We start from the raw sequence: 13,840 nt of genomic DNA, 5'->3' as shown, positions 1-13,840 counted from the left end.
AGAGGGTGGGGGTTAAGTGCTGCCTTAAATATTTATGGGGCATTGGCCAATCCTCGACAGTAGAATCTCAGGGGGCTGAGACAACTTCATAGATAGACATGGGCCATGTCAGCAGGGGCAGGCGGGTAGAAGATGGAGATACAGTGTTGAGGAGGCTGTTGGTGACCCTCAGGAGTAACCCCTACTCAGGGGGGAATTCTACTGCCTTGGGCCAGGGCTCGGGTGCAGGAAGCATCTTGCCAAAACACATGGGTAGGGGCTTTCCTGGAGGCATGGGTAAAGAGAGGACAGAGTGAGTAGTGCAACAATGTTGGGGACTAACAAAGGGGGGGGACTGCCACATGTATCCAGTCTCCCTTGAAGACAGTGGTGTACTTAAGTCTTCTATCCTTTCCTGAGAGATCTCTTGAGAGTTACCCGGATGGACTGGTGAAGAGTCATTCGAGTGGACTGGTGTAGAGAGGCAGCCAGGAGGGCTGGTGAAAGGGGCAGCTGCAGCCCGGTGAGCGGGCTGGGCCTGAAGTGGTGGTACTGGGATTAGTGGCCACAGAGGAGAAGTTACAAGCGGTTTCACTACATCTGAGCTACAGAAAAAGGGGCTGCGAGTTCCTGCCTGTAATGGGCTATTGCTAATCTGGACTGGGAGTCTGTCAGATCATTTCAGAGTGATTAAGCTAGAGCAAGCAAGTGAGTGCGCAGGAGGAATGTGAAGGAGACTGTGTATATATGTATATAGGAAGATGTCTCTGAAGTTTTGCTGAAGATAAGTGGGCATCCCATAACTTCCCATCCCTATCCAGGTTATTAACCCTCTAATAAATAAAAAAAACAAAGCCACGGACTGTTCTCTGACGCTGGGTGCTTGTGAGGATTCAGTGTGCCTGGCTGTGCAGGAGTGGGGGATCCATGTTTGTCTGTAGATCCTATGGGGGTGTGCTACATATATATTTGATAATTGTTTACTGTCAGCTTGTTTTGCTTTTTAATGTTTGTCAAGAATAAAGCCAAATAATGCAGCTAATCGGGGCACAACAATAGGTCCAAGATAGTTGAAATTTGGCACAACAATAGGTCCAGGATAGTTGAAAGAAGCTTTTCTAAGCCTCAGGAGCCATCTGAAACCCAAAATTGAAACATTTACAAAAATCACATTTTTGCAAAACTTCAGAGAAATGTAAAAACTCAAAATTTGCACATCCCTAACGAGGACCAGTTCTTTAAAATAAAAGTGACAATGAAGAATGATACTTCCATTTGTGTTCATTGGAAGATATTTACCCACTTTCAGAGCTTGAATTTTCAAAGTGAGCACTATAGGTTCTTCAGGGTACAGACATTGAGGGGTGGCGCAGGTAGAACATTCATTCACCTTTAGCTCAGGAGGATTCTGGAGACTGATTTTTACCTGCAGGGGGGTCAAAGGTTTTTTAGTGTCATCAAGTTTTTTAGAATGATTGCATAAAAATCTTCACTAAAGATTTGTACAAGCACAATTGCAATTTGAAGGCATTTGCATCGTGGCTTCATGCATTTGATTTGCATCAGCGATTGAGTTGCATTGGCAGATTATATGATCTCTACTGGGAATGTAAACACAATACACACTGCACCTCAAGAGAACATGCAACCATGAGGTGTTTAGCAAAACTTAAGCAAATTAGGGTGGCCTTTACCCAGTTTAACAATAGAAACTAAGTTATCTAAGTGACTGGCCAGGACAATGCTGAGAGCTTGGTGCAGGACATATGAGAACAGGGCTTTCAGCAGCAAAAATAATTCCCAATAAGCATCCTACCCCTAAATTCACCTATTCCTACCATTTACCATCACCATAATACTCAATCTCTCCCTCAAAATGCAGAGACTGCAGACATGATTCAAGAGATGGTCTTATTATGGTAATGACAAGCAAACTCTCACCCGGCTAACACGGTAACACCACATTGTTGCAGCAGCCACCAAACACTAGAGCCACAACCACACATGATCCCGCCACAGACAGGGTACAGACAGATGATGCCTCTATACACTCCTCCATTCCCTACTACAAGCAAGAGAAACCAAGACATTCGCTTTGAGCGTCCAACAGTGCATTCTGGGAGGTATAGTCTCTGCAGAGCGCAGGCAGCGGCTGACCAGTGTGTGGCGTGGAGAACTACAACTTGGGAGAAGGCTAGAATGGCATTAGAGCCTACTATTGGCTACAGCTGATGAGATGTTCTCAGTGTGAGGGGGGCTGTTACAGCTGGCTGGAAGCTCCATGGCTTTAGCCAAGTGTGTGGCGGCCCGCTCACCCCGCCAGCCCAGGGACACCCAGGGCTGTCTTTAATATTGATTGGACTCTGGGCAAACATTTTCCTGGGCCCCCACCCCTAGCAATTTCACTCTTCACCCCAACATCCCAAAAAACACAGACATAGACTTATCTAAAAACAACTTTAATAATGTAAACATAAACATCTGGTTCACACTCACTGATTGCTCCAGGCTCACTGATTGGTTGCTAGGTTACTGCACATCATAACCACTCACTGATTGATTGCTAGAAGTTACTGCACAATATTACCACAAAATTATTGGTTGCTAGAGGTTACTGCACATAATTACAGCTCACAGATTAGTTGCTGGAGGTTACTGCACATTATTACTGCTCACTGATTGGTTGCTAGAGGTTACTGCATATCGTTATCACTCACTGATTGGTCGTTAGAGGTTACTGCACATAATTAGTGCTCACTGATTGGTTGCTATGGGCTACTGCTTATTACCCAGGGGGTGGGGTGGCAGGAAGCCGGCAGAGGGGTACAGGTGGGATGATGATGATGGGGTAGGGTGGTAGGAAGCTGGCAGAGGGGTACAGGTGGGATGAAGATGACAGGGGGGTGGTAGGAAGCTGGCAGTGGGGTACAGGTGGGATGATGATGAAGGGGTGGGGGTTGTAGGAAACTGGCAATGGAGTACAGGTGGGATGAAGGTGACAGGGGGGTGGTAGGAACCTGGCAGAGGGGTACAGGTGGGATGATGATGACGGGAGTGGGGGTGGTAGGAATCTGGCAGAGGGCTACAAGTGGGATGAAGATGACAGGGGGTGGTAGGAAGCTGGTAGAGGGGTACAGGTGGCATGATGATGGGGGTAGGGGTGGTAGGAAGCTGGCAGTGAGGTACAGGTGGGATGATGACAGGGTGGGGGTGGTAGGAAGCTGGCAGTGGGGTACAGGTAAGATGAAAATGACAGGGGGTGGTAGGTAGCTGGTAGAGGGGTACAGGTGGCATGATGATGACAGGGGCGGGGTGGTAGGAAGCTGGCAGATGGATACAGGTGGGATAATGATGACGGGGTGGTAGGAAGCTGGCAGTGGGGTACAGGTAGGATGAAAATGACAGGGGGTGGTAGGTAGCTGGTAGAGGGGTACAGGTGGCATGATGATGACAGGGGCGGGGTGGTAAGAAGCTGGCAGATGGATACAGGTGGGATAATGATGACGGGGTGGTAGGAAGCTGGCAAAGGGGTACAGGTGGGATGATGATGACAGGGGTGGGGTGGTAGGAAGCTGGAAGAGGGGTACAGTTTATAATGATGACAGGGGTGTGATGGTAGAAAGCTGGCAGAGGGGTACAGGTGGGGTGATGACGGGGGTGGGGTGGTAGGAAGCTGGCAGAGGGGTACAGGTGGGATAATGATGATGGGGTTGGGTGGTAGGAAGCTGGCAGAGGGGTACAGGTGAGATGAAGATGACATGGAGGTGGTAGGAAGCTGGCAGAGGGGTACAGGTGGGATGAAGATGACAGGGGGTGGTAGAAAGCTGGCAGTGGGGTACAGGTGGGATGATGATGATGGGGGTGGGGGTGGTAGGAAGCTGGCAGAGGGGTACAGGTGGGATGAAGACGACAGGGGGTGGTAGGAAGCTGGCAGTGGGGTACAGGTGGGATGATGATGACAGGGTAGGGATGGCAGGAAACTGGCAATGGAGTACAGGTGGGATGAAGGTGACAGGGAGGTGGTAGGAAGCTGGCAGAGGGGTACAAGTGGGATGTTGATGAGGGGGTGGGGGTGGTAGGAAGCTGGCAGTGGGGTACAGGTGGGATGACGACGGGAGTGGGGTGGTAGGAAGCTGGCAGTGGGGTACAGGTGGGATGAAGATGATGGGGGTGGTAGGAAGCTGGCAGAGGGGTACAGGTGGGATGAAGATGACAGGGGGTGGTAGGAAGCTGGCAGTGGGGTACAGGTGGAATGATGATTATGGAGGTGGGGGTGGTTGGAAGCTGGCAGTGGGGTACAGGTGGGAAGAAAATGACAGAGGGTGGGGTGGTAGGAAGCTGGCAGAGGGGTACAGGTGGGATAATGATGACAGATGTGGGGTGGTAGGAAGCTGGCAGAGTGGTACAGGTGGGATAATGATGACGGGAGTGGGGTGGTAGGAAGCTGACAGAGGGGTACAGGTGGGATAATGATGATGGGGTGGTAGGAAGCTGGCAGAAGGGTACAGGTGGGATGAATGTATAACTGGTGGTCAGTAGGTGGCATCATATACCGGATGATATACTATCAGGAACCATGAATCAGACCAAGACAGAAGTATAGTTAAATCACACTTGTTTAATAATAAGGTAAACAGAGTAAGTGTAGTCAAAACAAGCCAGTAAGTTCAGTAACCAGATCGGGTAGTCAGCCAAGCAAATGTCAGAGAGCCAGAGATAAACGTAGTAGTACAGCAAGCAGGATCAGGAGCCAGAAGGAACGTCAGCCAAGCAAGTCTTTAACAGGAACGCAGGAGAAAGTCTCAGAGATGTTGACAAAGGCGAAGGCAGAGATCAAGTGAGCTGGACGACTTTAAGTAGGCAGGACTGACAAGCAGAATCAACAACAGCTGGGTAACTGTGGAGAGAGATGGGAGCTGGCAATTAGCCGACAGCTGAGCGGCCAGCTCAAAGATGGAAGGGCTGAGCCCAGCCCTGACAGTACCCCCTCCTCAACGACCCCTCCCCCTCGGTGGACCACCGGGCATGAGGGGAAAACGTTTATGGAAATCACGGAGGAGGACAGGGGCATGTACGTCCGAGGATGAGACCCAAGAGCGTTCCTCCGGGCTGTACCCCTTCCAATGCACCAGGTACTGTATGCACCCACGGAACCTACGGGAGTCAACAATGGATTGTACTTCATACTCCTCATGGTTCTCAACCTGTATAGGTTGAGGACGTGGCACCGAGGTGGTAAAGCGATTGCAGACCAAAGGTTTCAACAAGGAGACATGAAACACATTTGAGATGCGCATACTAGGAGGAAGGTCCAAGGTGTAAGCCACTGGGTTAATCCTGCAAAGGATATGGAAAGGCCCAATAAACCGAGGTGCGAACTTCAAAGAAGGAACACAAAGTCAGAGGTGGCGAGATGACAGCCAGACTCTGTCCCCAACCTGGTAGGATGGTGCAGGCAGATGTCTGCGGTCAGCATGGAGTCTGTACCTATCTTTAGCATGTTGCAAAGCCTCCTGAACTTGTGCCCAAATGGAACGAAGACCACGGAGATGCTCCTCTAACGCAGGAATACTCTGCGGAACAAAGGAGTCAGGCAACATGGTAGGTTGGAAACCATAATTTGTGAGCAAACTCTACCCACGGTAATAGGTCTGACCAGTTGTTATGATGGTCAGAAATATAGCAATGTAAGAATTGCTCCAAGGACTGATTGGCTCGTTCTGCGGCCCCATTAGGCTGCGGGTGATATGCAGAGGAGAAAGCAAGCTGAATTCCCAACTGTGAAAAAAAACAGGGAACGGGGAGAGAGTAGGAAAGGAACTCCGAGGGGCTAGGAAAAGGATTCTTCAAAGAGGAACACCCAAATAATGCAAAAATATTAAATAGAATTCTTTATTAGAAAAAACAAAAATTCCACAGTAAAAATAATTAAATACCACAATACCTCCACCACACAGTTAAAACTAATGATAACGTTATCATATAACAAGTGATCACCACGAACAGCACCCCTCAATCATACAGGCATTCACCCACTAATTGCCAGCTAACAAAGTCTGAAGAAAATTAATGCAAGTAATTAGCTATTACACATTTCAGTATACTAAGTGAGAAATCTTCAGTTATTGAGATCAGTCTTGATTTGTGTACCAGTTGGTGCCTGCTCTGATACAGTGAACGAGGGGGGATGAAAAAACACACGGAGGGCTACAGGAGCAGTCTTAAATAGTAGAAAAAATCTCCTGATAATGGCATAGTTATGAAAAGTAGAGGAGCATACTGCAGCAGCACCATACACTAGGTCAGCTTTAGTGAGGAAAGCAAATGAATGGGGAAGTGGGTTCACTTCTCTTACCCAAGTCCGTATGAATGGGCGTCAGTGGAGGTTCACTTCATTGGCTGGCTTGTACACTCACTTGCGGGTATATAAATAAGTGGTACGATTAACATCCGCAGACAGATATCCCTTTAGAAATACCGACTAGGTATATCCAGACAGTATCAACATTAAAAACTTACTGGTCCATGCAGGGGTAGTCACCGGTTTCACCGGGTTCAGACTGGTCAGCTCACAGGCAGAGACACACACACCGGCCGTACAACCCTGGAATCAAAGCCCCTGTGATAGGGCTCAAGGCGGAAGCTTAGTTCACATCAGCGGTACGCTGATCTCCAGGTGTGTGAAAGCTTAATGGTCCCATTCAGGTTTCTAGGTCTCCATCAGGATCTCTGAGCCCAGAGCAGGTTCATTCACAGGAGTTGAAAATGAACTCATCCGTAGAGAGTACTGGCTGTTAAGCTGCAGTCATTAATGAGGATCAGTGTGGCCGTCCGTGTTCATCTTAGATCAACTGTTCCCAGGGCAGGAGTAGTGGGAAATGAGGGGGGTGACAAGTTCGCGGTGAGCACTGTGAAGACAGGGGCGTCTAGCGTTTAGGTGTCCTTGGGCAGGTGTAGTGTTAATACAATTACTTTTGTTTAGATATTGTTACACTCCCCTCCTTGGTGACTACTTTTACAGACAGTGTCCTCCTGACTACTTAAACTGTTTTTTCTATATGAATTCCCAACTGTGCACAAAAGGCTCGCCAGAACCGGGAGACAAACTGACTACCCCTGTCCGAGACAATCACCTTGGGTAGCCCATGTAAGCGAAAGATCTCCCGAGCAAAAATGGAAGCCAGTTCCTTAGAAGTGGGCAACTTCTTAAGTGGAATACAATGACACATTTTTGAGAACCGGTCAACCACCATAAGGATAACAGTGTTGCCTTGGGAGTTGGGTAACTCCACAATGAAATCCATAGACAGGTGGGTCCAGGGCCTCTCTCCATTGGGTATGGGTTGTAGGAGGCCCACTGGAAGGTGTCGTGGAGTCTTACAATGAGCACACATGGAACAGCCAGCTTCGAAGGCAGTTACATGAGGCTGTAGACTAGGCCACCAGAATTGTTGGGAAATGGCCCAAACGAGTTGATTCTTCCCAAAGTGGCCAGCTGCCTTGGGAGAATGGTAAGTCTGGAGCACGGCAGTATGGAGACTCTCTGGGACAAAGCAGCGGTCACAAGGTTTCTTAGGAGGAGCATGGACCTGAGCATCAAGAATTTTGTCACCCAAAGGAGAAGTAAGATTAGTGCGAACCGTAGCCTGAATACGATCAGGAGGAATCACGGGGTTGAGGCCACTGTAGGACTGCTGAAAGTTTCTCTGGGTCCATTGAAAAACCAGCAGTGGAAATGACAGCCCTTGAATTTAACTTGTTCACGATGGAACTCACACTTCTCCACTTTACAATAGAGATGGTTTTCTCTTAGTTTCTGAAGCACACGACAGACATCTGTGTGGTGGCTCTCCAGGGACTTTGAAAATATGAAGATATCATCGAGATAAACCACCACACATAACTGCAACAAATCTCGGAGGACATTGTTAATAAATTCCTGGAAAACTGCCGGGGCGTTACAAAGGCCAAAAGGCATTATGAGGTACTCATAATGGCCTGTCCTGGTATTAAACGCAGTTTTCCATTCATCGCCCTCTTTAATCCACACAAGATTGTATGCCCCTCTCAATTAAAGCTTCGTGAAAACCGTTGCTCCCTTGAGGCGGTCAAATAACTCTGCAATCAACAGAATCGGGTAGGCATTCTTAATCGTGAAACGATTGAGACCCCTATAATCAATACAAGGTCTCAGTTCACCGCTCTTCTTCTTCACAAAGAAGAAACCAGCACCAGCAGGAGACGAGGATTTGCAGATGAAACCTCGAGAAAGTGCGTCTGCAACATACTCCTCCATGGCCTTATCCTCCAAGACCGACAAAGATTAAACCTGGCCACGAGGGGGTATAGCACCAGGTTGAAGGTCAATTGCGCAATCATAATGCCAGTGTGGAGACAAACTACCGGCTTGACCTTTGTCAAAGACATCGCTAAAATCACGGTACCCCTCCGGCAGGGAGGAGAGTGAAGAGGTGCACAGGACTTTGGCTACCTTCTCACTTCATTGTGGTGACCAGGAGAGAACTTCAGCATGGAGCCAATCAAAAGAGGGGTTGTGCCTCTGTAACCAAGGATAACCAATAACCAGTGGAAACCTAGGTGAGAAAATAACTTGGAATTGGATTATCTCATGGTGAAGAGCCCCTACGGCCATGGACAATGGAACCGTCTTATGAGTCACATGGGCAGGCTGTAGAGGTCTCCCGTCAAGAGCCTCAATGGCAAGTGGAGTGTCATGCAGCTGCAGCGGAATCGAGTGCTGCGATACAGAGGCAGCATCAATGAACAGGCCTACAGCCCCAGAGTCGATTAGGGCCTGTATCTTGATGGATGACTCAGCCCAAGAAAGGGTGACTGAAACCAGGGGCTTATCCTTCTGGATAACTGGGGACGAAACAACGCCACCTAAGGTCTGTCCCTGACAGGGCCTCAAGGTTCGGGCATTCCCTGGACGGGTAGGACAAGACTTCAAAAAGTGACCTGCCTGGCCACAATAAAGGCACAATCTCTCCCTCCTCCTAAAGGCTCTCTCATCCGCAGAGAGACGTGTGAAGCCCAAGTGCATGGGTTCATCTTCACTGACTGACTCGGTACCAGGAGGTATGGGAGGTGAGGGAGGCACGGGTGGGACTGCAAAGCTCGGAGGCAAACGTACAGGAGCCTTCGGCAAGCACTCCTTAAAAGAGAGTCTTTCTCTGAGTCTGGAGTCAATGAGGATGGCAAACGTGATCAACCTCTCCAGCTCAGTGGGTGTATCTTAGGCTGATATCTCATCCTTGATGGAATTCGAGAGACCATGAGAAAAAGCAGCCACGAGGGCCTCATTGTTCCAAGCAATCTCTGCTGCCAGAGTACGTAATTCAATGGCGTAGTCGGCAACAGTTCTCGTACTCTGTTTGATGGACATGAGGCACTTGGCAGCAGAAGTGGAGCGTGGGGGAACGTCAAATACCCTTTTAAAGGAGGCCACAAAATCAGGGTAACTCAAGACAACAGGTTTTTACGTCTCCCATAGAGGGTTTGCCCAGGCCAAGGCTCTCTCAGAAAGCAAAGATATCACGAAACCTACTTTGCTTCTATCTGTGGGAAACGCCTGGGGCAGCATCTCAAAGTAAATCTCAACCTGGTTGAGAAACCTTCTGCATTGAACTGGATCGCCCCCAAATTGCTGGGGAAGCAGAGCAGAACCAGACATACCTCTTATAAAGGTAATAATCGAGGCGGGTGCCTGCACAGAGACTGGCGCAGCAGCAGGGACGGCCTGCAACTCAGGTTGTACCGGAGCATCCACAGTGGAGGATTCCAGGTGAGCAGTGCGACTCTGGAGCGTTTGTAACGCTATGGCAAACTGATCCATGCAGTGATCTTGCTCATCCAATCTGAAAAAAATATTACCAACAAGTGGATTGACTGTTTTTTCTGAATTCATGTCCTTCGCCTATCAGGAACCATGAATCAGACCGAGACAGAAGTATAGTTAAATCACACTTGTTTAATAATAATAATAATAAGGTAAACAGAGTAAGCGTAGTCAAAACAAGCCAGAGTTCAGTAACCAGATCGGGTAGTCAGCCAAGCAAATGTCAGAGAGCCAGAGATAAATGTAGTAGTACAGCAAGCAGGATCAGGAGCCAGAAGGAACGTCAGCCGAGTAAGTCTTCAACAGGAACGCAGGAGAAAGTCTCAGAGATGTTGACTAAGGTGAAGGCAGAGATCAATTGAACTGGACGACTTTAAGTAGGCAGGACTGACGAGCAGAATCAACAACAGCTGGGTAACTGTGGAGAGAGAAGGGAGCTGGCAATTAGCTGACAGCTGAGCGGCCAGCTCAGAGAAGGAAGGGCTGAGCCCAGCCCTGACATATACAGATCATGTCTGTGTGTGTGGGACGGCTGGCAGCAGTAATTTTCGGGGCGTCCTCGGTCAGGGGGGTGACATCACGGAATGTGTCTGTATCAGGCAGGACCATCCGTCATGCTGTACCTTGAGCATCAGACAGGCTCCCCGATGATCACCAGGCACCAGCTCTGGCAGGTTCCTCCATTACAGAGATCGTTCAGCGTCCATCCTGGAGAGTGGATCAGGGAGCTGCTCAGCTGCCATGCTCTGCACATTGCAGGAGATCTGCAGAGCGCAGCATAAGGGGAGGAGCTGAAGGAGGGAAACGCATGGAGCCGCAACGCACTGACCCTGGGTCCTCGGGAAGTGATTAAGTGGTCAGTCCGCCCCCTGGCTGGGGAAAACTATTTGCGGCCATAAACATGGCCCTGGGGACACCGACCGGGGACATTTGCTCCCACTCCCACACACACATTAGGCAAATTAGGCGGCCGCGAGGCCCCTGGGAGCGCGAGGCCTTAGGCGACCATCTAATTTGTCTAATTAGAGAGCCACCTCTGATCCCTGGTATTACTGCCAGTCCCTCTGCTTTCCTATTAAAAACTGATCACACTAGGCATGAGAGAACAATGTGGTCAGTTCCCTAGCTGTGCTGGGAACTCATTATACTCTCCTCCAATGATCAGACATGTGCTGACACCCCCTGCAAAGCCATTCACAGGAAGACCAGGGTGCTGCTGTTTCTCCACCCCTAGTTCTCTGAGCTCCTTATGCAGCCAAGAACAGAGGGTATGTGATGATTTATCAAAGAAAAAAGGGGGAAAAAGGTATTTTTTATTTTATTTATATGTATACACAACTGTTTTGCCTTTCTTTTCTATATTAAACTGAATGGGTTGTTTTACAAGCTGAGAGCTCACATATACTTTAACTTCTATGATCGTCAGCTCCATTTAGGGGCCAAAATGCAGTATTTCAGTTTTCTGCACACTAACGCACTGTGGTCACTACATGGAGCTGACAATCACAAGAATTAATCTTTAAGAGAAATTGTGGCCAAAAAGGCATGCAGCATGCACAAATGTATGTGACATTCATCCAACAAATGTTTTCTAAATAGATCTCTTAAAGTTGTTTTTTTAGCTAAAAAATACCAAAATTTAATTAAAATCAACAGCCCTGACAGGGAGCTTTAGGCTGGCCATATACTATAACATTTTCTTATTCAATTTCCTTTAGATTTACCTAACTATGTAGTGCAAAGGCCTGCCTGATTGCATACAAATTGAAAGAGTTTAGGTTTGACCTCATATTATATGCTTTTGGTAAATCTAAAGGGAAGTTGAACAAGAAAACCACCTTTCCTACACTGTGTTCTGGGGTGAAATGACCTTTACATAGGCTGCCTGCACAAAGCCCCAGGTGACTCCATCTGCATAAACAATCCCCTCATTCAAGCTGTACATGTGAACAAGGCTTAAGGCTCCTTTTTCTAGTGTATTTGCTTTGTGAATTCAACCTTTTAATATGATCAATGTCCTATATCTGACTACTGGAAAAGAAATTAACATTTAAGTGTACTTACCATCATTGGCTTAGGTAGGTAGTTGAATACAGAAGCTTTGACTGAAAATATCTCTTCTCGGGCTACAGAATAGGGATGAGTTATGAGTACAAAGAATGGCTGGAAGGCCCGCAAGGAGGTGGCATTGGCAATACCCAGGCCTTTATCTCCCATACAGAATGCTGTAGCTTTCCACTCAGTAATGGAATCAGGAACATGGACTTTTATCTCAGCATGACCGGATATCCTGATATAAAATGTTAACAGAGAGCAAACTAATGTTAAATAGAGGCAAAAGATTTGATCTAATAGTGCACTGAACAGCCCTTGAAATACATACACTAAGATATTGTGGTTGTGTCCATTATATCTGTTTTGTAACAAGCAGATGGAACTTAATGGGCACAGAGGGAGGTACAGCATGAAAAAAGAGTGGGTTTATGTGGCTGGGAGGCACCAGGGAGTGACAGGTTTAAATATAGTAGAAAACACCTGTAGTATTTCCCACAGTTGGTGAGCGGTCGGTGCACTGGCTTGTTGTGTCCTCCTAGCACCTGAGCAAACATGTAGATAAAAGAAATCTGGCAGCTCAATCTTCCACAATGGATACATGTACTAATCCAGGTTTGGTACAAAATAATACAGGTCTTACGCTTTTGGGCATGTAGCCTTACACATAGGCATACATCACAGGCTATGATTAAGGCTACATGCTGAAACGCGTAAACCTTGAATTATTTTGTACCACACCTGCATTAATAAATGTATTAATGCAGGTGTATTAATACATTATTGTATTGTATGCTGCCTGCGTTCTGTTATCTACAAGGGAGTGACAAGTGTTTGCTTACAGCTGAGAAAAATAATTAAAAAGTTGCGCTTAGCTCAAATATTGTGATCAGAAACTGCTGCAATCAAAAATTCCTTGAATAGTGAAGAAATGGTATGTATGTATATATCTATAAGATGCTCTGTTTACAACTTAAATTGTGTCTCCAAAACAAATGTGACCATTCTTAAAAATGGAAAAGGAAAAATAAACCAATTGTTTAAATAATAAACTTATCACTCTAAATGTAAATGACCATATATAATCATGCAAAATAAATAAATATATGAAGCTGATCCACACAATTGGATCACAAATATTGGGTGGCTAAAAACCTGCTGCAACACAATGCAAATGAATTACAGATGAGTCAAAAGTTCATGTGTAAGCTGGTGCCCCAAAAGTTGCTATAATTGCATGAAAATAAATGAGTACAGGGGGTCCCCTACTTACAAACATCCGACTTACAAACGACTCGTACTTACAAACGGAGGGAGACAACAGGAAGTGAGAGGAAATCTACCCCTAGGAAGGGAAATTCACTCCTGTAAGAGTTAATATGGGAAAAAGGTGTCTCCACTGATGCTTTATCACCTATCCTTATTTCCCTAATAACCCCAAATTTTCAAAATCCAATTGTCATTGGGACAGAAAGTGAGGTGAAATCTTCTGAACAGGGGCACAGACAGCAAAACAAATGTTACAGGGGTGATAACCCTTCCCTATGCTATCTACAAAACTTAAAAATAGATTTTTTGGCTGGAGCTACACTTAAAGAATTTACCTGTTCCGACTTACAAACAGATTCAACTTAAGAACAAACCTAAAGTCCCTATCTTGTTTGTAACCCGGGGACCCCCTGTAGTACTATATAGATTAATTGCTATTTGTAATATTAATTTCATTCTTGATTATCCATGCCCCCATCTATCCACAGTTTGAGCCCAAGCGGGGTGGATAGGTGGTCTGGAGGCATACTTTATATATTTTATATATAAATATAGATTCATATTTTGATTCACAATTTATTGACTAATTTAAAATTTTATTTACCTCTGATTTCACCTCACCTGTGAGATTTGTTTTTGTAAAAGCCATATAGATATGCCTCTATTGTTCATATATGTATC

The 13,840-nt window shown here is 46.7% G+C and overlaps 1 protein-coding gene across 4 annotated transcripts in view; it reads right to left on the bottom strand.

Annotated features, from left to right (window-relative positions):
* The window catches only part of LOC141105859 (alpha-2-macroglobulin-like protein 1), a 236,430-nt gene that overhangs the window by 93,718 nt on the left and 128,872 nt on the right, over positions 1-13,840 (bottom strand). For all 4 annotated transcript variants that reach the window (XR_012235667.1, XM_073596004.1, XM_073596005.1 and 1 more), the window contains 2 exons: positions 11,903-12,128; positions 1,279-1,405 (listed from right to left, as the gene is read on the bottom strand). Coding sequence is in view for 3 of the 4 variants with exons in the window: in XM_073596004.1 (XP_073452105.1) it covers positions 1,279-1,405; positions 11,903-12,128 (353 nt within the window). In the remaining variant the exon portion in view is untranslated. The remainder of the gene's footprint in view (positions 1-1,278; positions 1,406-11,902; positions 12,129-13,840) is intronic.

Source organism: Aquarana catesbeiana, linkage group LG08, assembly GCF_042186555.1.
Source record: "Aquarana catesbeiana isolate 2022-GZ linkage group LG08, ASM4218655v1, whole genome shotgun sequence".
Classification (NCBI taxonomy): domain Eukaryota; kingdom Metazoa; phylum Chordata; class Amphibia; order Anura; family Ranidae; genus Aquarana; species Aquarana catesbeiana.
The sequence above is the reverse complement of the archived record's forward strand: the minus strand, read 5'-3'. Positions and strand labels throughout refer to the sequence as shown.